At 46.8% G+C, this 12,045-nt stretch overlaps 1 protein-coding gene across 1 annotated transcript in view; it reads left to right on the forward strand.

Moving 5' to 3' along the window:
• The window catches only part of NID1 (nidogen 1), an 83,225-nt gene that overhangs the window by 10,456 nt on the left and 60,724 nt on the right, over nucleotides 1–12,045 (forward strand). The window contains exon 2 of the mRNA XM_039530918.1: nucleotides 8,571–8,870. Within this exon, the coding sequence (XP_039386852.1) occupies nucleotides 8,571–8,870 (300 nt within the window). The remainder of the gene's footprint in view (nucleotides 1–8,570; nucleotides 8,871–12,045) is intronic.

Raw genomic sequence — 12,045 nt, forward strand, 5'->3', positions numbered from 1 at the left:
AGGAGTGGTTCAATAACAGGCTGAGCAAGTGCAGAATAACTGTTGAGTGTGTTTTTGGCCATTTAAAGGCCCGCTGGCACTGCCTCTATGGGAAGCTGGACCTGGCCAATGGCAATGGCCAGGCAGCGGCACAGCTGATCGCAGCGGCCCAGCGGCCGCCGGCGGGCGGGGGGAGTGGAGTTTGGAGTGGGAGGGAGGAGGGGGAAGGAGGGGTCCCACGTGCCCCCTGTCCCACAGGCGAGGCCACCAAGGCCAAGAGAGCAGCAGCCAGCAGCAGCCAGCAGAGCAGCAGCAGGGAGGACACAGGACACATGAGCAGCAGCTGTGGTATGTACTTGGTCCCCCCAGGGGACCCAGAACAGTACTATATATGCAAGAAGTGTCGCCTAATAGAGCTGTTGGAGGAAAAGATCAAAGATCCAGGCTGCAGGAAACCCTGATAGAGAAATGACGGGGGGGTGAGAGAGGCTGAGCAAGCAATGGAGCAATGGCTGAAGGTAGGCCCAGGGGGGAGGGGGGGAGCAGGGGGGGCAGGGGCTGAGGCTACCACAGGGGAGGGAAGATGGCGGAAGATGTGCGGATGTGAGCGTGAGAAGCAGGAGAAGGAGGCCAAGGGAGGGTGAGAGGGAGAAGGTTTGAGGTTTTGGTGAGGAAGGAATGAGTTTGGGGTACAGCAAGCAGAAGTGGGAGGGTGTAAAAAGAGGGGTGGAGCCAGTCCCGGAAAAAAGAGGAGAAAAGGGAGGAGATAAAAGGGAGAGTGGGGGGAGGAAGGAGGGAGGGATGGGAGGAGGAAGGGGAGGGGGGATGATAGGAATGGAAGGAGAGGATGGGAGAAGGAAGGGGCTTGCAACCAGGGGGGGAGGGAGGTCCCAGGCGAGGGGTGGTCTCCCCAGGCGAGATGGCGAAGGCAGTTGGGGGTTGCTGTGACCCTGGCTTGGCAGGAGAAGTCAGGAAGAAGGATGTGCTGTAGAACAGAGATGTACAGGATCTACCGATGTGGAAAAGGATGTGGAGCAGGGTGAGAAGAAATCCTCTTCAAGGATCTCATGAAGAGGAGAGAATGACACACAGCTAGATTCGCAGCTAGAGAAGATGAGGACCTATGATAGGGGCAGTAGGAGGCTCAAGCTCAGGTGATCGGCTCAGGTGATCTTCAGTCAGGTGATCCCTGTCCCTAGGAAAGCTGGTGGGGGGGGGGAAGGCAGGAGTGAGAGGGAGGAGGCTGAGGAGGGAGGGTGTGGGGGGCACAGGGAGGCTTGGGGGGGCACTGGGAGGGATTGGGGTGCACTGGGGTGAAACTGTTCTGAAGGAACCAGGAAAGTAGAAGCCCACTTCTAGGAGGGAGGCTGGAGGCTCTAGAGGAGGATTGAAAGAGCTGATTAAAAAAGAGGAGGACTAGACACTGTGGGAGAGAGTGTCAGGAGGTAGAAACGCTCAGAGGAGAACAAGATAACAACAGAGTGAGGGAACAGAATAGGGACAGAGAAGCAGAGGTGGAGAGAGGATAGATAAGGAAGTCAGGAGGACTACTAGTACTGTAAGGTACCACTGGGAAGGAAAAGAGAGTGAGGCCCAACAGAAAAAAAAGAGAGGTTGTTCACCACAAATGGAGGATGTGAGACAAAAAATGCAGGAAAAGCTACTGGATGTCGGAGGAATAACAAAAACGGAGGGTGGAACCAGGAAACATGGAGGTGGAGTGTATGAAGGGTATGTGGTATTTAGGGGAGAGGCTGCTGTAAGGGGAAGGAAGGGTATGCACTGTTTATGGGGGGAAGAGTATAGGTAATGAAATAATGAGGCACTGTGTAATGGAGATGAGGTGAAAAAAAATGAGATAGGTAATTGGGGAATGCAATGGGGAGAGAACAAAAAGGATAGTGATTGGGCACCACCATGGATTGGGGGGTGGACTGTGAGATGGGATAGAAGAGATTGATGATGAGAAGATTTTTTGTTTTTTAAAGGTAAACATAGAGAAACTTACTGCTTTTTATTTTTGATCATTTAAACGGATATGCTATAGGAAATGGGGACTTTAAATAATAGGATAAGATTTTTAAAACTTTTGCTAGTAATGAATAAATTAGCTCAGGTTTGCTGAACCGATGCTGAGGGCTGAATTTTTAGGATTTTTTTTTGGAGATTTTGGAGGGTATGTTGAGGATTGAGTTGTTGGGATTGTTGTAGGGACCTTGATGAATGAGCAAATGTCTGGAGAATAAAATGGAAAATGAACTGGATAAATAATAATTGAATCTGGGCTAATGGTGAGAAAAGGCATAGGGATAATTTTACTAAATACTGGGCACTACAGGGAGGCATTTAGACTGGGGGGGGATAGCTGGTAGGGGGACAGGTTAGGGGGGCAGGTTGGTTCAAGTTGGAGTTAGGAAGAAGCGAAGGCATGGTAGCCCGAGAGAGGCAGAGCAAGTAGCAGTTAGCAGAGGAGCTGGATGAGAGAAGAACAGAAAAGGAGGGTAGGAAAAAGAAAGGAGAGGAGGAGAGGAAAAGAGAGGGAGGGATCAGCAAAGAAAAAAGGAAAAAGTGAGAGAGGAGGGAAGAAGAAGGAGAGAGGAAAAGGAGAGGGATTGGAAAGTTTAGAAGGCAAAGCATTAAAAAAAGAAAAAAAAAAAGTTTAAGAAAAAAAGAAAGATAAAGAAACGAAGAAAGAAAAATAAAAATAGGAAAGATTAGGGAGATTAGTGGAATAAAAAGAATATCTTGGAATGGCACAATATTCGGCTTAATGCTTTGGGAATGAAGTTAATAAGGGATAATGGAAGAAATGAAAGGGGAAGAGGGGGAAGATGCGGAAAGATGAAGCTAATAGAACACCTGAATGAAGATAGAAAAGGCATAAGAATGAAAATCGTAGGGATAGAAATCAATTGCGAAGAATATTAAGGGATTAATATTAATAATAAATAATAAATAATAATAATCTTTAAGTATAGCTAATAACTGGTTAAATCCCTAAAGTGGATATTGCATATTCAAGATGAAAAAATAAACCCGTTAAAAAATTAGGCTAGGGGAATAAGTAGAATTAGTCATGTCAAAAAAAAAAGAAAGAGAGTGGTGAAAAGTTAAAAGAGTGGGAAAGCAAAGTGAATGAATTGGGCATGATTTATGGAAAAGGTAGATGGAAAATGGGTATCCTTACTTTGAGAAATTGAGATTTTTTTAGACAAGGGAAATGTAGATCTTTTAAATGATCTAATTAAAGTTGGAAAAGATATGGATTTTGATTGAAAGGAAAATGTGTGGATAAAGAGAGAAAGGGGATGTGAAAGAATGAAGAAGTGGGATCTGGGAAGAAAAAAGGGGAATTGAGAAGTGAGAGGGGGAAGGGGGAAATTGAAGGGAGGGAGTGAGGGGTATTGGAGAGGGGGGGAGGGTGGAAATTGGGGGGGGGGTTACCAGTGGTTGATCTGGGAACACCAGGGTAGTATTTTTGATAAATCCCTGGATGAGACCAAGTTGGGGGATTTGCCAGTGTGCAGGATGAAGAGGATCGGGATATTCCAAGGAGGGGAAGGATGTGATATTAGAGGACAGGATGAAATTCAGGAGTGAGAAATGTAAGGTGTAGTGTAAGGGGATGCATTTAGGATGGATGAAATTATATTTAGAGAATAACAGGATGCAGTTTTAATGAGGAGGAAGAGGAGAAGGGATGTTATAAGCTGTTGATCGGGACATGAGGAAGTAATGAGATATGGAGGATGCCTAAAGTGAACTTTGGATCTGTTGCATTACTATGGGTAGGCATTGTGGATAAGGAGGGGGACCTGCATTAATAGTTGTTATATAAGTAGGGGTATTAGTAGTAGTGAGCGTGATATGTGGTGCTAAAGATGTTTTGGAGAATTGTGTGAGGTTGTTGTGAAGAGGGAATTTGGCGTTCATGTTAGCGTTTGGAATGAATGAAGGAATGGATTGACAAGGAAGAAAAGGTTTTGAAGAGCCAAAGAGAGGATAAAGGAGAAGGAGAAGAATTTAAGAAGAGAAAGGATAATGAGGGAGGAATGAGAAGAAAAGAAGGATAAGAGGAGATAGAAAGGATATATGTGTTCAACGAGATTAATAAAACAGAAGGAAAATGCAGGCTTGAAATTGACAGTAAGTAATCTAATGGACAGGGAGACAAACGATATAAAGCTTTCAAAAGAAATGCAATGTGAAGAGAAGGGAAATAAGACTCAGACAAACAGGAGATCGAATTTATGGAGGAAATAGAGATCGAAGGATGGAGGATAGTAATATTGGATAACGAGGAGCACATGCTTGGACAGTGGGATGGCGGGATGGTATAATAGGCACAATAGTTTTTGGCTGGAGTGTTACACACTGGTAAATGGGCTGTGGGTTTGGTGCATGGGTATGGTTTTTTTCTTCAGGGAGGGTCAGTTGGATGTCCAATGCTGGGGTGTTCTGGGGTTTTTCGTGGGGTCGTGGGGAGGAATCGCTGGAGGGAGGGTGGATGGCAAGAAGTGGCCTGCCATCTTGATCGGGGTCAGACTAGATGATCATAATGGTCCCTTCTGATCTTGAATTCTATGATTCTATGAATATTCCTATGCTTATAGTCTATGCTCCATAATATTTGTGAAGGGAAGGGTGAAAGTTTCAATTAGGTCTGGACCGCTGAGGCTCAGCGCCTGAAAGCTGAGTTTGAACAGTCTGAGACCAGGGCTATTAGAGGGGCACAGCGTGGGGCCATAAGAATCAGGGATGCCTTGAGGCAGCAATTTGAAGCTGAAAGCCACTAATATTTGTTGCTATGCTCGGGAGTGCAGTGCTTGTAATGTTAGGCGGTGATTGGTGCAAACGATGCAATATGAAGACTTAACATAATTGTCTGTTGCTTTGCAGGGCTCTGTTTGCTTTCAGTTAATAGAATAAAGATTGCTTTCAAACCAAAACAATTATTTTATTAAAAAAACAACCAGAGGACAGAGGCAAACAAAAAAAATATATCAGCAGTGAGGGGCATGGGGGAAGGGAAGGTCCCAGGAGGAGGTGGGGTCCCAAGATGGCTAAAGATTTGTGTATGTCCAGGGATCATATCCAGCCTTCTCCTTTGGAATACAATGCAGTGGGTACTGTACTTCAGCAGGGCCAAACTGCAGAGGGATGGGTTTTGAGTGCGGTGGGTAGTGGGAGTCAGCATTGCTGGACTGTGAGGGAGGAGGAGTGGAATGCCGTGGATATAGACTGGAGCCAGGAGGTTGATAAGAGTGTGTTAGTGGTGTCTGGGAGGAGCATGGGAAAGAATTTTGCGACAGCAGCTGCAGGGAAGGGCGGGCGTGGAAGTGCTTGGTTTTCAGACCTAGTATCGCCTGGAGCATGTCTGCTTGGTGCTCCATAACATTTAAGAACCGCTCCGTGGCTTCATTCTGGCATGCTGCGTTCTCCTTTCGGTCCCTCTTCTCGCTGTCCCGCCACTCCTTCAGTTTCTGCTTATTGGCCACGGAGTGCATCATAATATCACACAGTTCTTCTTGGCCCCTTTCTAATTCTGTGCAGCCATTCAGCCACCGATAACAAAGAGAGAGGCTGGGCTCCCAAGGTAAGGTGACCATCTATCCTGTTTTTAAAGGGACAGTCCCATTTTTGGGGACTTTTTCTTATATAGGCACCTATCACCCCCCACTCCCTGTCCCGTTTTTTCACAGTTGCTATCTGGTAACCCTATCCCAAGGTCATCTCTGTGAAGTTTAAACGCAACATTTTACAGAAGCAGTATTGTTTGCAACACAGAGACCACTGACTCAGTGATTTAAAACACAGACAGTGCTCACTAACTGGCTGACCAGGCAAGCACACATGAGCCACAGACCCCCAAAATGGTGAGTAGCCACAAGGGAAGGGTAAATCACTCTTCCTGGACCCTGCTGTATACTGGGCACGTGGCTCGTAGGGAGAGCCTGATAATCGTACCTGTCCCCACACTTTCCACAGGATATGTTCATTATGGAAGATATCTGACTGCTGAGGGTGGGGAAGGGAATGAAGGGAGGGTCTTCTCCAAGACTGCGTCTTCCGCCCTGGCCCCTATGTGGCTCGCCTTTGTACAGCAATGGTATTGTTCCCACTCCACCCCCAGTGACAGCACAGTGGTGCAGGAAAGTTACCATTAATGGAGCAAGAAACAAAGCTGCTCTGCCAAAGAACCTGTGGCAGCGGATTGCCCAGTATCTCCATGAGAGTTTCCTGGAGATCTCTGAGGCAGATTCCCGTGAAGCGAGGGAGTCAATCAACACCCTGTTCCGCCACTCAAACTAGGCATGTGGTGGGAGACAAGCCTGCTTTCTGCAACCCTCCTTCCCCCAATAACTCGCTTCAGCGATTCCCAAAATCAAATCCACTTACCAGGGGCCTCCTCTCCTGTTTGCACTTTGCCAACATCTGATAGCTGTGACTGGCTAGCCTTCTCTGGGGTAGAAAAGAGCTCCTGGCTGCATGCATCTCTGACCTCCGAGTCATCCTCTGCCTCTGGGTCCCCTTCCCCCTCCACATCCTCATCCAAGATTTCTTCCTCCTGGCTTGGTCCACTCTCAACTGGAACACGAGCCACTGAAATATCCACAGTGACTTTTGCAGCGGAGGTGGGATTGCTGCCAAGTATCGCATACTACAGCTCTTTGTAGAACTGGCAGCTCATGGACGCAGCACCGGTCAGCAGTTTGCCTCCCACACCTTGTGGTAGGCGTTCTGCAGCTCCTTCAGTTTGACCCTGCACTGCAATGTGTTCCGATCAGGGGCCCTTTCTGTCATGCATTGTGAAATCTGTCTGTATGTATCATAATTCCTATGGCTGGAGCGCAGATGGGACTGCACAGCCTCCTCTCCCCAAATGCTGATGAGGTCCAGCAGCTTGGCATTGCTCCAAATGGGGGATCACCTGGTGCATGGAGCAGGCATGGCCACCTGGAAAGACGTGCTGAGACCACTGAACGCATCACCGAGCAAACAAGAAAGGGACTTTCAAACTTCCAAAGGAATTTATGGGGTGGGGATGACGGTTGGTCACCTGAGGTCAGGGCAGTAGAGTTCAAACTGATGACCAGAGAGGGGAGAACAGGCATTGTGGGACATCTCCCTGAGCCCAGCTGCAGTTCTGTAATTGACCACAGTGTCTACACTGGCACCATGGCACTGTAGCCCCAGCGCAGAAAGCTGTACACCTCTTGTTGCCAGAGTGGTTTTTTTTACAGCGCTGCAACTGCGCAGTTTCTGTGCACTGAATGGCTTGGCAGTATGTACACCTTGGGAGTTACAGCTCAGAAAGCTGCTTTACTGTGCAGAAACTTGCCAGTGTAGACAGAGTCTAAAATTGCAGCAACCTTGACTGCAAGGAAGGAATGTGAGGAATGGCTTGATTGTGCAAACTGCACAAAGCCCTAGGCAGGGAAGTTAGGAGGAAGATCTAATGGCTGATCTGTTGTGGAAAGTTGCACAACATCTCTGCTCCTGCTGTTGGGGGCACATGATGATGCTGTTGATCCCTCACTTTCATCAGCCCCAGTCTCTCCTACAAGTGTATAATGTCATGCATACTATCGCTCCTGGGTCTTACACTGTGGAAGTAGTATGGTCCAGATTTTAAGGTGGTGTCAATCCAAATAGTCCCATTGACATTAATGGAATTACACCAGTTTGCATCAGGTGAGAATCTGGCTCACTGGTTAGTCAACAAAGTAATTGTCCAAGGTATTTATTTATCCATTCTAAAATTCTAAGTTTGAATATTTACTTCATTTCTTCCATCCAGGGCTGTCCTTATGGGTGGGCCCAGGGCACCATGATCAGGGGGTACTGTGGTCAAGAGGCAAGAAGTGGGGCGAGCCTGGAGTGCAAGACCGCAGAAAGGAGCTTGAGGCAATGGGGGTGGGGAAGGCATCCGGCACCTGGGGAGGCAGTGGGGGCCAGCGGCGATGGGGGGGACTAATGGGAAGGTGGCGGGGGTAGGAGTGATGAATAAGGGGTGGGAGAGGCAGTGGGTGCCAGGGGCACCAAAATACAAGCTTGCCCAGGGTGCCATCTTCCTTAAGTTTCCATACCTAGCAGCACTCCTATGTAAACATTTTTAATAGCATAATGGCTAGTATCTAATCATCTAAGGGAATCCATACAAAAGACTGCATGCACTGGGTTTTGATCTATAAAGATCGAGAGTTTTGGAGTTTGTGAGATGTGGTTATTTTGTACTGATTTGCCAGAAGCGGAGGCGAATGTGGTAGCCTGTGAAATATAGCTGTTTGAAATCTTACCCTTCAGAGAAAAGAATGTTCAGTTCTTAATGTACCTTGTTGTTGAACCATGAGAAGTTAAAACCCCAGGATCCCTCCAAATAGATATAAAAAGTGTTTTTTGGAATAGTCCTACAGGTTGGTAAACTTGACTTATCATTGAAGCTGAAGCTTGTATTTATGAGATTAGGTATTTAAGAACCGGAAATGTTTCAGTGAGTTTGAAAATACTACAAAAGTGTGTAGACTTGTGAAATAGCCGTGTGAACAATACTTACTGCCCTGTCTAAATGATTTTACCCTTTCTATTAGGTGGCCACTAATGGGCTCATTGCTGTGAATGAACCATCAAAAGAAGAAGAATACCTTGGTCAATTCCCACTCAGTTTTGGAGCTATTGCTCCATTTTTGGCTGATCTGGACACTACAGATGGACGTGGGAAGGTGTTTTATAGAGAAGATTCATCCCCTGACGTCTTACAGCTTGCTGCAGACCATATCCAGCGAGGTTTCCCTGAGGCCATTTTTGATCCAAGCAGTGTTGTCATTGTTACCTGGACATCTGTGGCTCCTTACCATGTACCTGGAGAAGACCCCACTCTGGAAGGCAAGGTGAATATTAGACAGAGCTCTAAGATAGACCAGGTGCAAAAGAAGTGTAACTCCATGGTCCATTGTTTTAAGTGTCAATTGTAATATTTCATACTTCAAAAAGAAAATTATTTAACTTTAAATACCTTACCGCTTTGCTTTATATGCTTATCCCAGCATTCATGAGAAGGAAATTTTTAGGAGGTGTTTCTCAGACATATTTAAAAGATGTAAGCAGTCTGGCTTGTAGCATATGGGCAGAGATGAGGACAAAGCTCCCATATTTTTACCTTTTTATTCAACATCAAATTATCCTTGAACTGTTATGTTAACTTCTATAACACCCCAAAATGTGCCAGATACTTGGAATAATCAGGGAACTTAGATGTACTAAAACCTGGACTTTGGGGGCTAAATTAACAAAGAAACTTAATGCGGTGACACTCAATATCATCAGGTCTAACGTTCAGGTGCCTAGAAAATGACTGGGATTCACAAATGCTGGATTTAGGCACCTAAGCTCCCTACACAATGAATGGAAGAGATGGGTATCTTAGAATGGGATTCACAAAAACCAGCACACTAGGTGATGCCCAGGGGCGGCTCTAGACATTTCACCGCCCCAAGCAGGGCGGCATGCCGCTGGGGGTGCTCTGCCGGTTGCCAGGAGGGCGGCAGGCAGCTCCGGTGGTCCAGGGGTCCGCTGGTCCCGCGGCTTTGGTGGACCACCAGAGCCGCGGTAGCAGCGGACCCTCCGCAGGCACGCCTGCGGGAGGTCCACCAGAGCCGCCTGCCGCCCTCCCGGCGACCGGCAGAGCGCCCCCCCGCAGCATGCCGCCCCAAGCACGCGCTTGGCATGCTGGGGCCTGGAGCCGCCCCTGGTGATGCCTCACCAGAGGTGGAAGATGTTAAGCCAAGGCAGGTGTGTGAAACATTTCCCCCGTCTCATACATAGATAGGCGCCTAAGTCTGGGCCACAGGGAAGTGCCTCCTACAACATGAGATTCTCAGTGGAAAATGCTCTCTTGGTGTGAGGTGCCTACATTGTTTTAGTAAGAAGCTAGCAGGGAGGGAGGAGGCGCAGCAGCACCCTCATAATGTTTAGCCCAGTGGTTAGGGTACTCATCTGGCATGTGGAAAAACCCCTGTTCAAGTCCCTCTTCTCCCTGATGGAGAGAGGAGGTTTGAACTGGTCTCTGCTGCCAGCACCCTAACCACTGGGCTGTGGGATATTCTGACATTGTTCTCTCTGGCTCTCCTGTTGAAACTGTTGCACTCATTGGGCCGAGCAAGCAGGTAAGTATGAGACTGACTCTGTAGCCTGATGTTTAGTGCACCCACCTGAAAGGTGGGAGACCCAGGATTCAGTCTTCCTACTCCAGTGACTCTCTTTTTACAATTTATTTATCCCCATTTCAACAGGGGAGATTGAGAGAGCTCCACACTAGAATATACCATGCCCCAGTGGCTAGTGTATGCACCTGAGAGATGGCAGAACCCACTTCAAATCTTTCCTGTGTCTCAGTTGGAGGGTGGTACTTAACTTGGGTGTCTTCCACATCCCAGATGAGTACCCTAACCACTGGGCAAAAGGTTATGAGGAAGGTTGTTCTCCCCTGCTCCCTCCTTTGTGTACACGTCTCAGTCTTTGTGTAAACATCTCTATAAGGGCCTGATCTGGTAGCTGATCTCTGAACATGCTTTCCAGACCAGGCCTTGCAGGCTAGTTAGGCAGAGGACTGTATGTCTGTCTTTCCCTGGTTCGTGCATTGCTCCGGGGCTTAGGTGTCTGGTGTGGGGCTGCAGTGCATGTGCTCAGGCAAAAACAAATACCTGGTGAACTTACACTGCAGTTGAGGCATTGAGCGAGTTTTGGTGCCTACAGGTTTTGGGGGGGGTGGGGAGGGAGAGCTGAGCAGAGGCTTTGAATCCCAGTGGGGCCTGATTCTGGGATTTAGGTGTCTAAAGTGGCAGTTAGGCACTTAAGTCCTCTTGTGAATCTAGCCCTTGATCTCTTTTTGGGTTGATCACATCTCATTCACCACAAACTCGCATATCTGAAATCAGGCCTTCCATAGTAGACTCTTTTAAGATACATGTATGATGATCCATGTATGCTTAGGACTTAACCTCTCAATTTAATTAGAGCCACAATCCCTCCTCCCCACCCCACCTTCTAAATCTTTTAGGTCCCATTCTGCAAAGATGTAAGCACATGCTTTGTTTTATGTACTGAGATTAGCTCCATTGTCAATGGGACTACTCCCAGTGTGTAAAGCTAAGCATGTGCTTCTGTCTTTCCAGCATCAGGGCCTTGTTTTGCCAAATATCAGTTTCTTGTGTCTGACTAGGCCATGGGCATAGCATCCACCTTCCCTATAATGGGGCCCATCCTGGGGCAGTGGTAAACAGCTAAAGTCAGATAAGTGGCCCTCATTGGAACACTGTCTCAGCAAGGGCCGTGAGTGCAGTGGCATGGATGTTCTCTACCAACAAATAATAAAATACTTCTCCAAAATCCTCTCCCCACCTGACAGCCCTAAAATAAAAAATGCAGATCAGAATTCAAAATTGGATGTGCTGTCTGCATCTAAACATACGTCATTTACAGTCCAGTGCAGTACCACTAGGCCAGCTGATTCCTTGACATCTGGTAGCTTTGAGGGTTTATTTGTTTTTTGTTTTTTAATTTGGTCATTTTTATTTATTTATTGGCTTAGTATAAACTGGGCTTTATGAAAGGAATGATCTGTTTGGTTGACAAATATCCTGGACATTGCTGCTGGTTATCCAGTACAGCATGCACTGTGAGGGGTCCTGTATTGTGTGTTGCCCCTCATTGCACACCAGTGGCTTCTTCATCTCCATGTGGGGCCTGAGATGCCCCAGAATGTACTGAATTAGAGAGTTTAAAATGATAGTTTCTCTGCTCTCTTTCTGTGGATATTGCTTTAATCTCCATGTTGAGCTTCAGCTGAGATTTAAGTCTTTGAAACAGAAAACTCTGATTGTAAAACATCTAATAAATGAAAATGTAGTAATTTTGGAAAGTCAGTATGAGTATTTGATATCACCTGGTCATTGTGTAAGGACATTTCTCACTTGAAAACTGAACCTTTTTTTTTTTTTTTGCCTAATTTTGCGGAAGCTGTGAATTCAATATGCTATTCTGTGCAGATATTTGTAATTTAGCATG

The sequence above is a fragment of the Mauremys reevesii genome, linkage group 3 (genome assembly GCF_016161935.1).
Source record: "Mauremys reevesii isolate NIE-2019 linkage group 3, ASM1616193v1, whole genome shotgun sequence".
In the NCBI taxonomy this organism is placed as follows: Eukaryota; Metazoa; Chordata; order Testudines; family Geoemydidae; genus Mauremys; species Mauremys reevesii.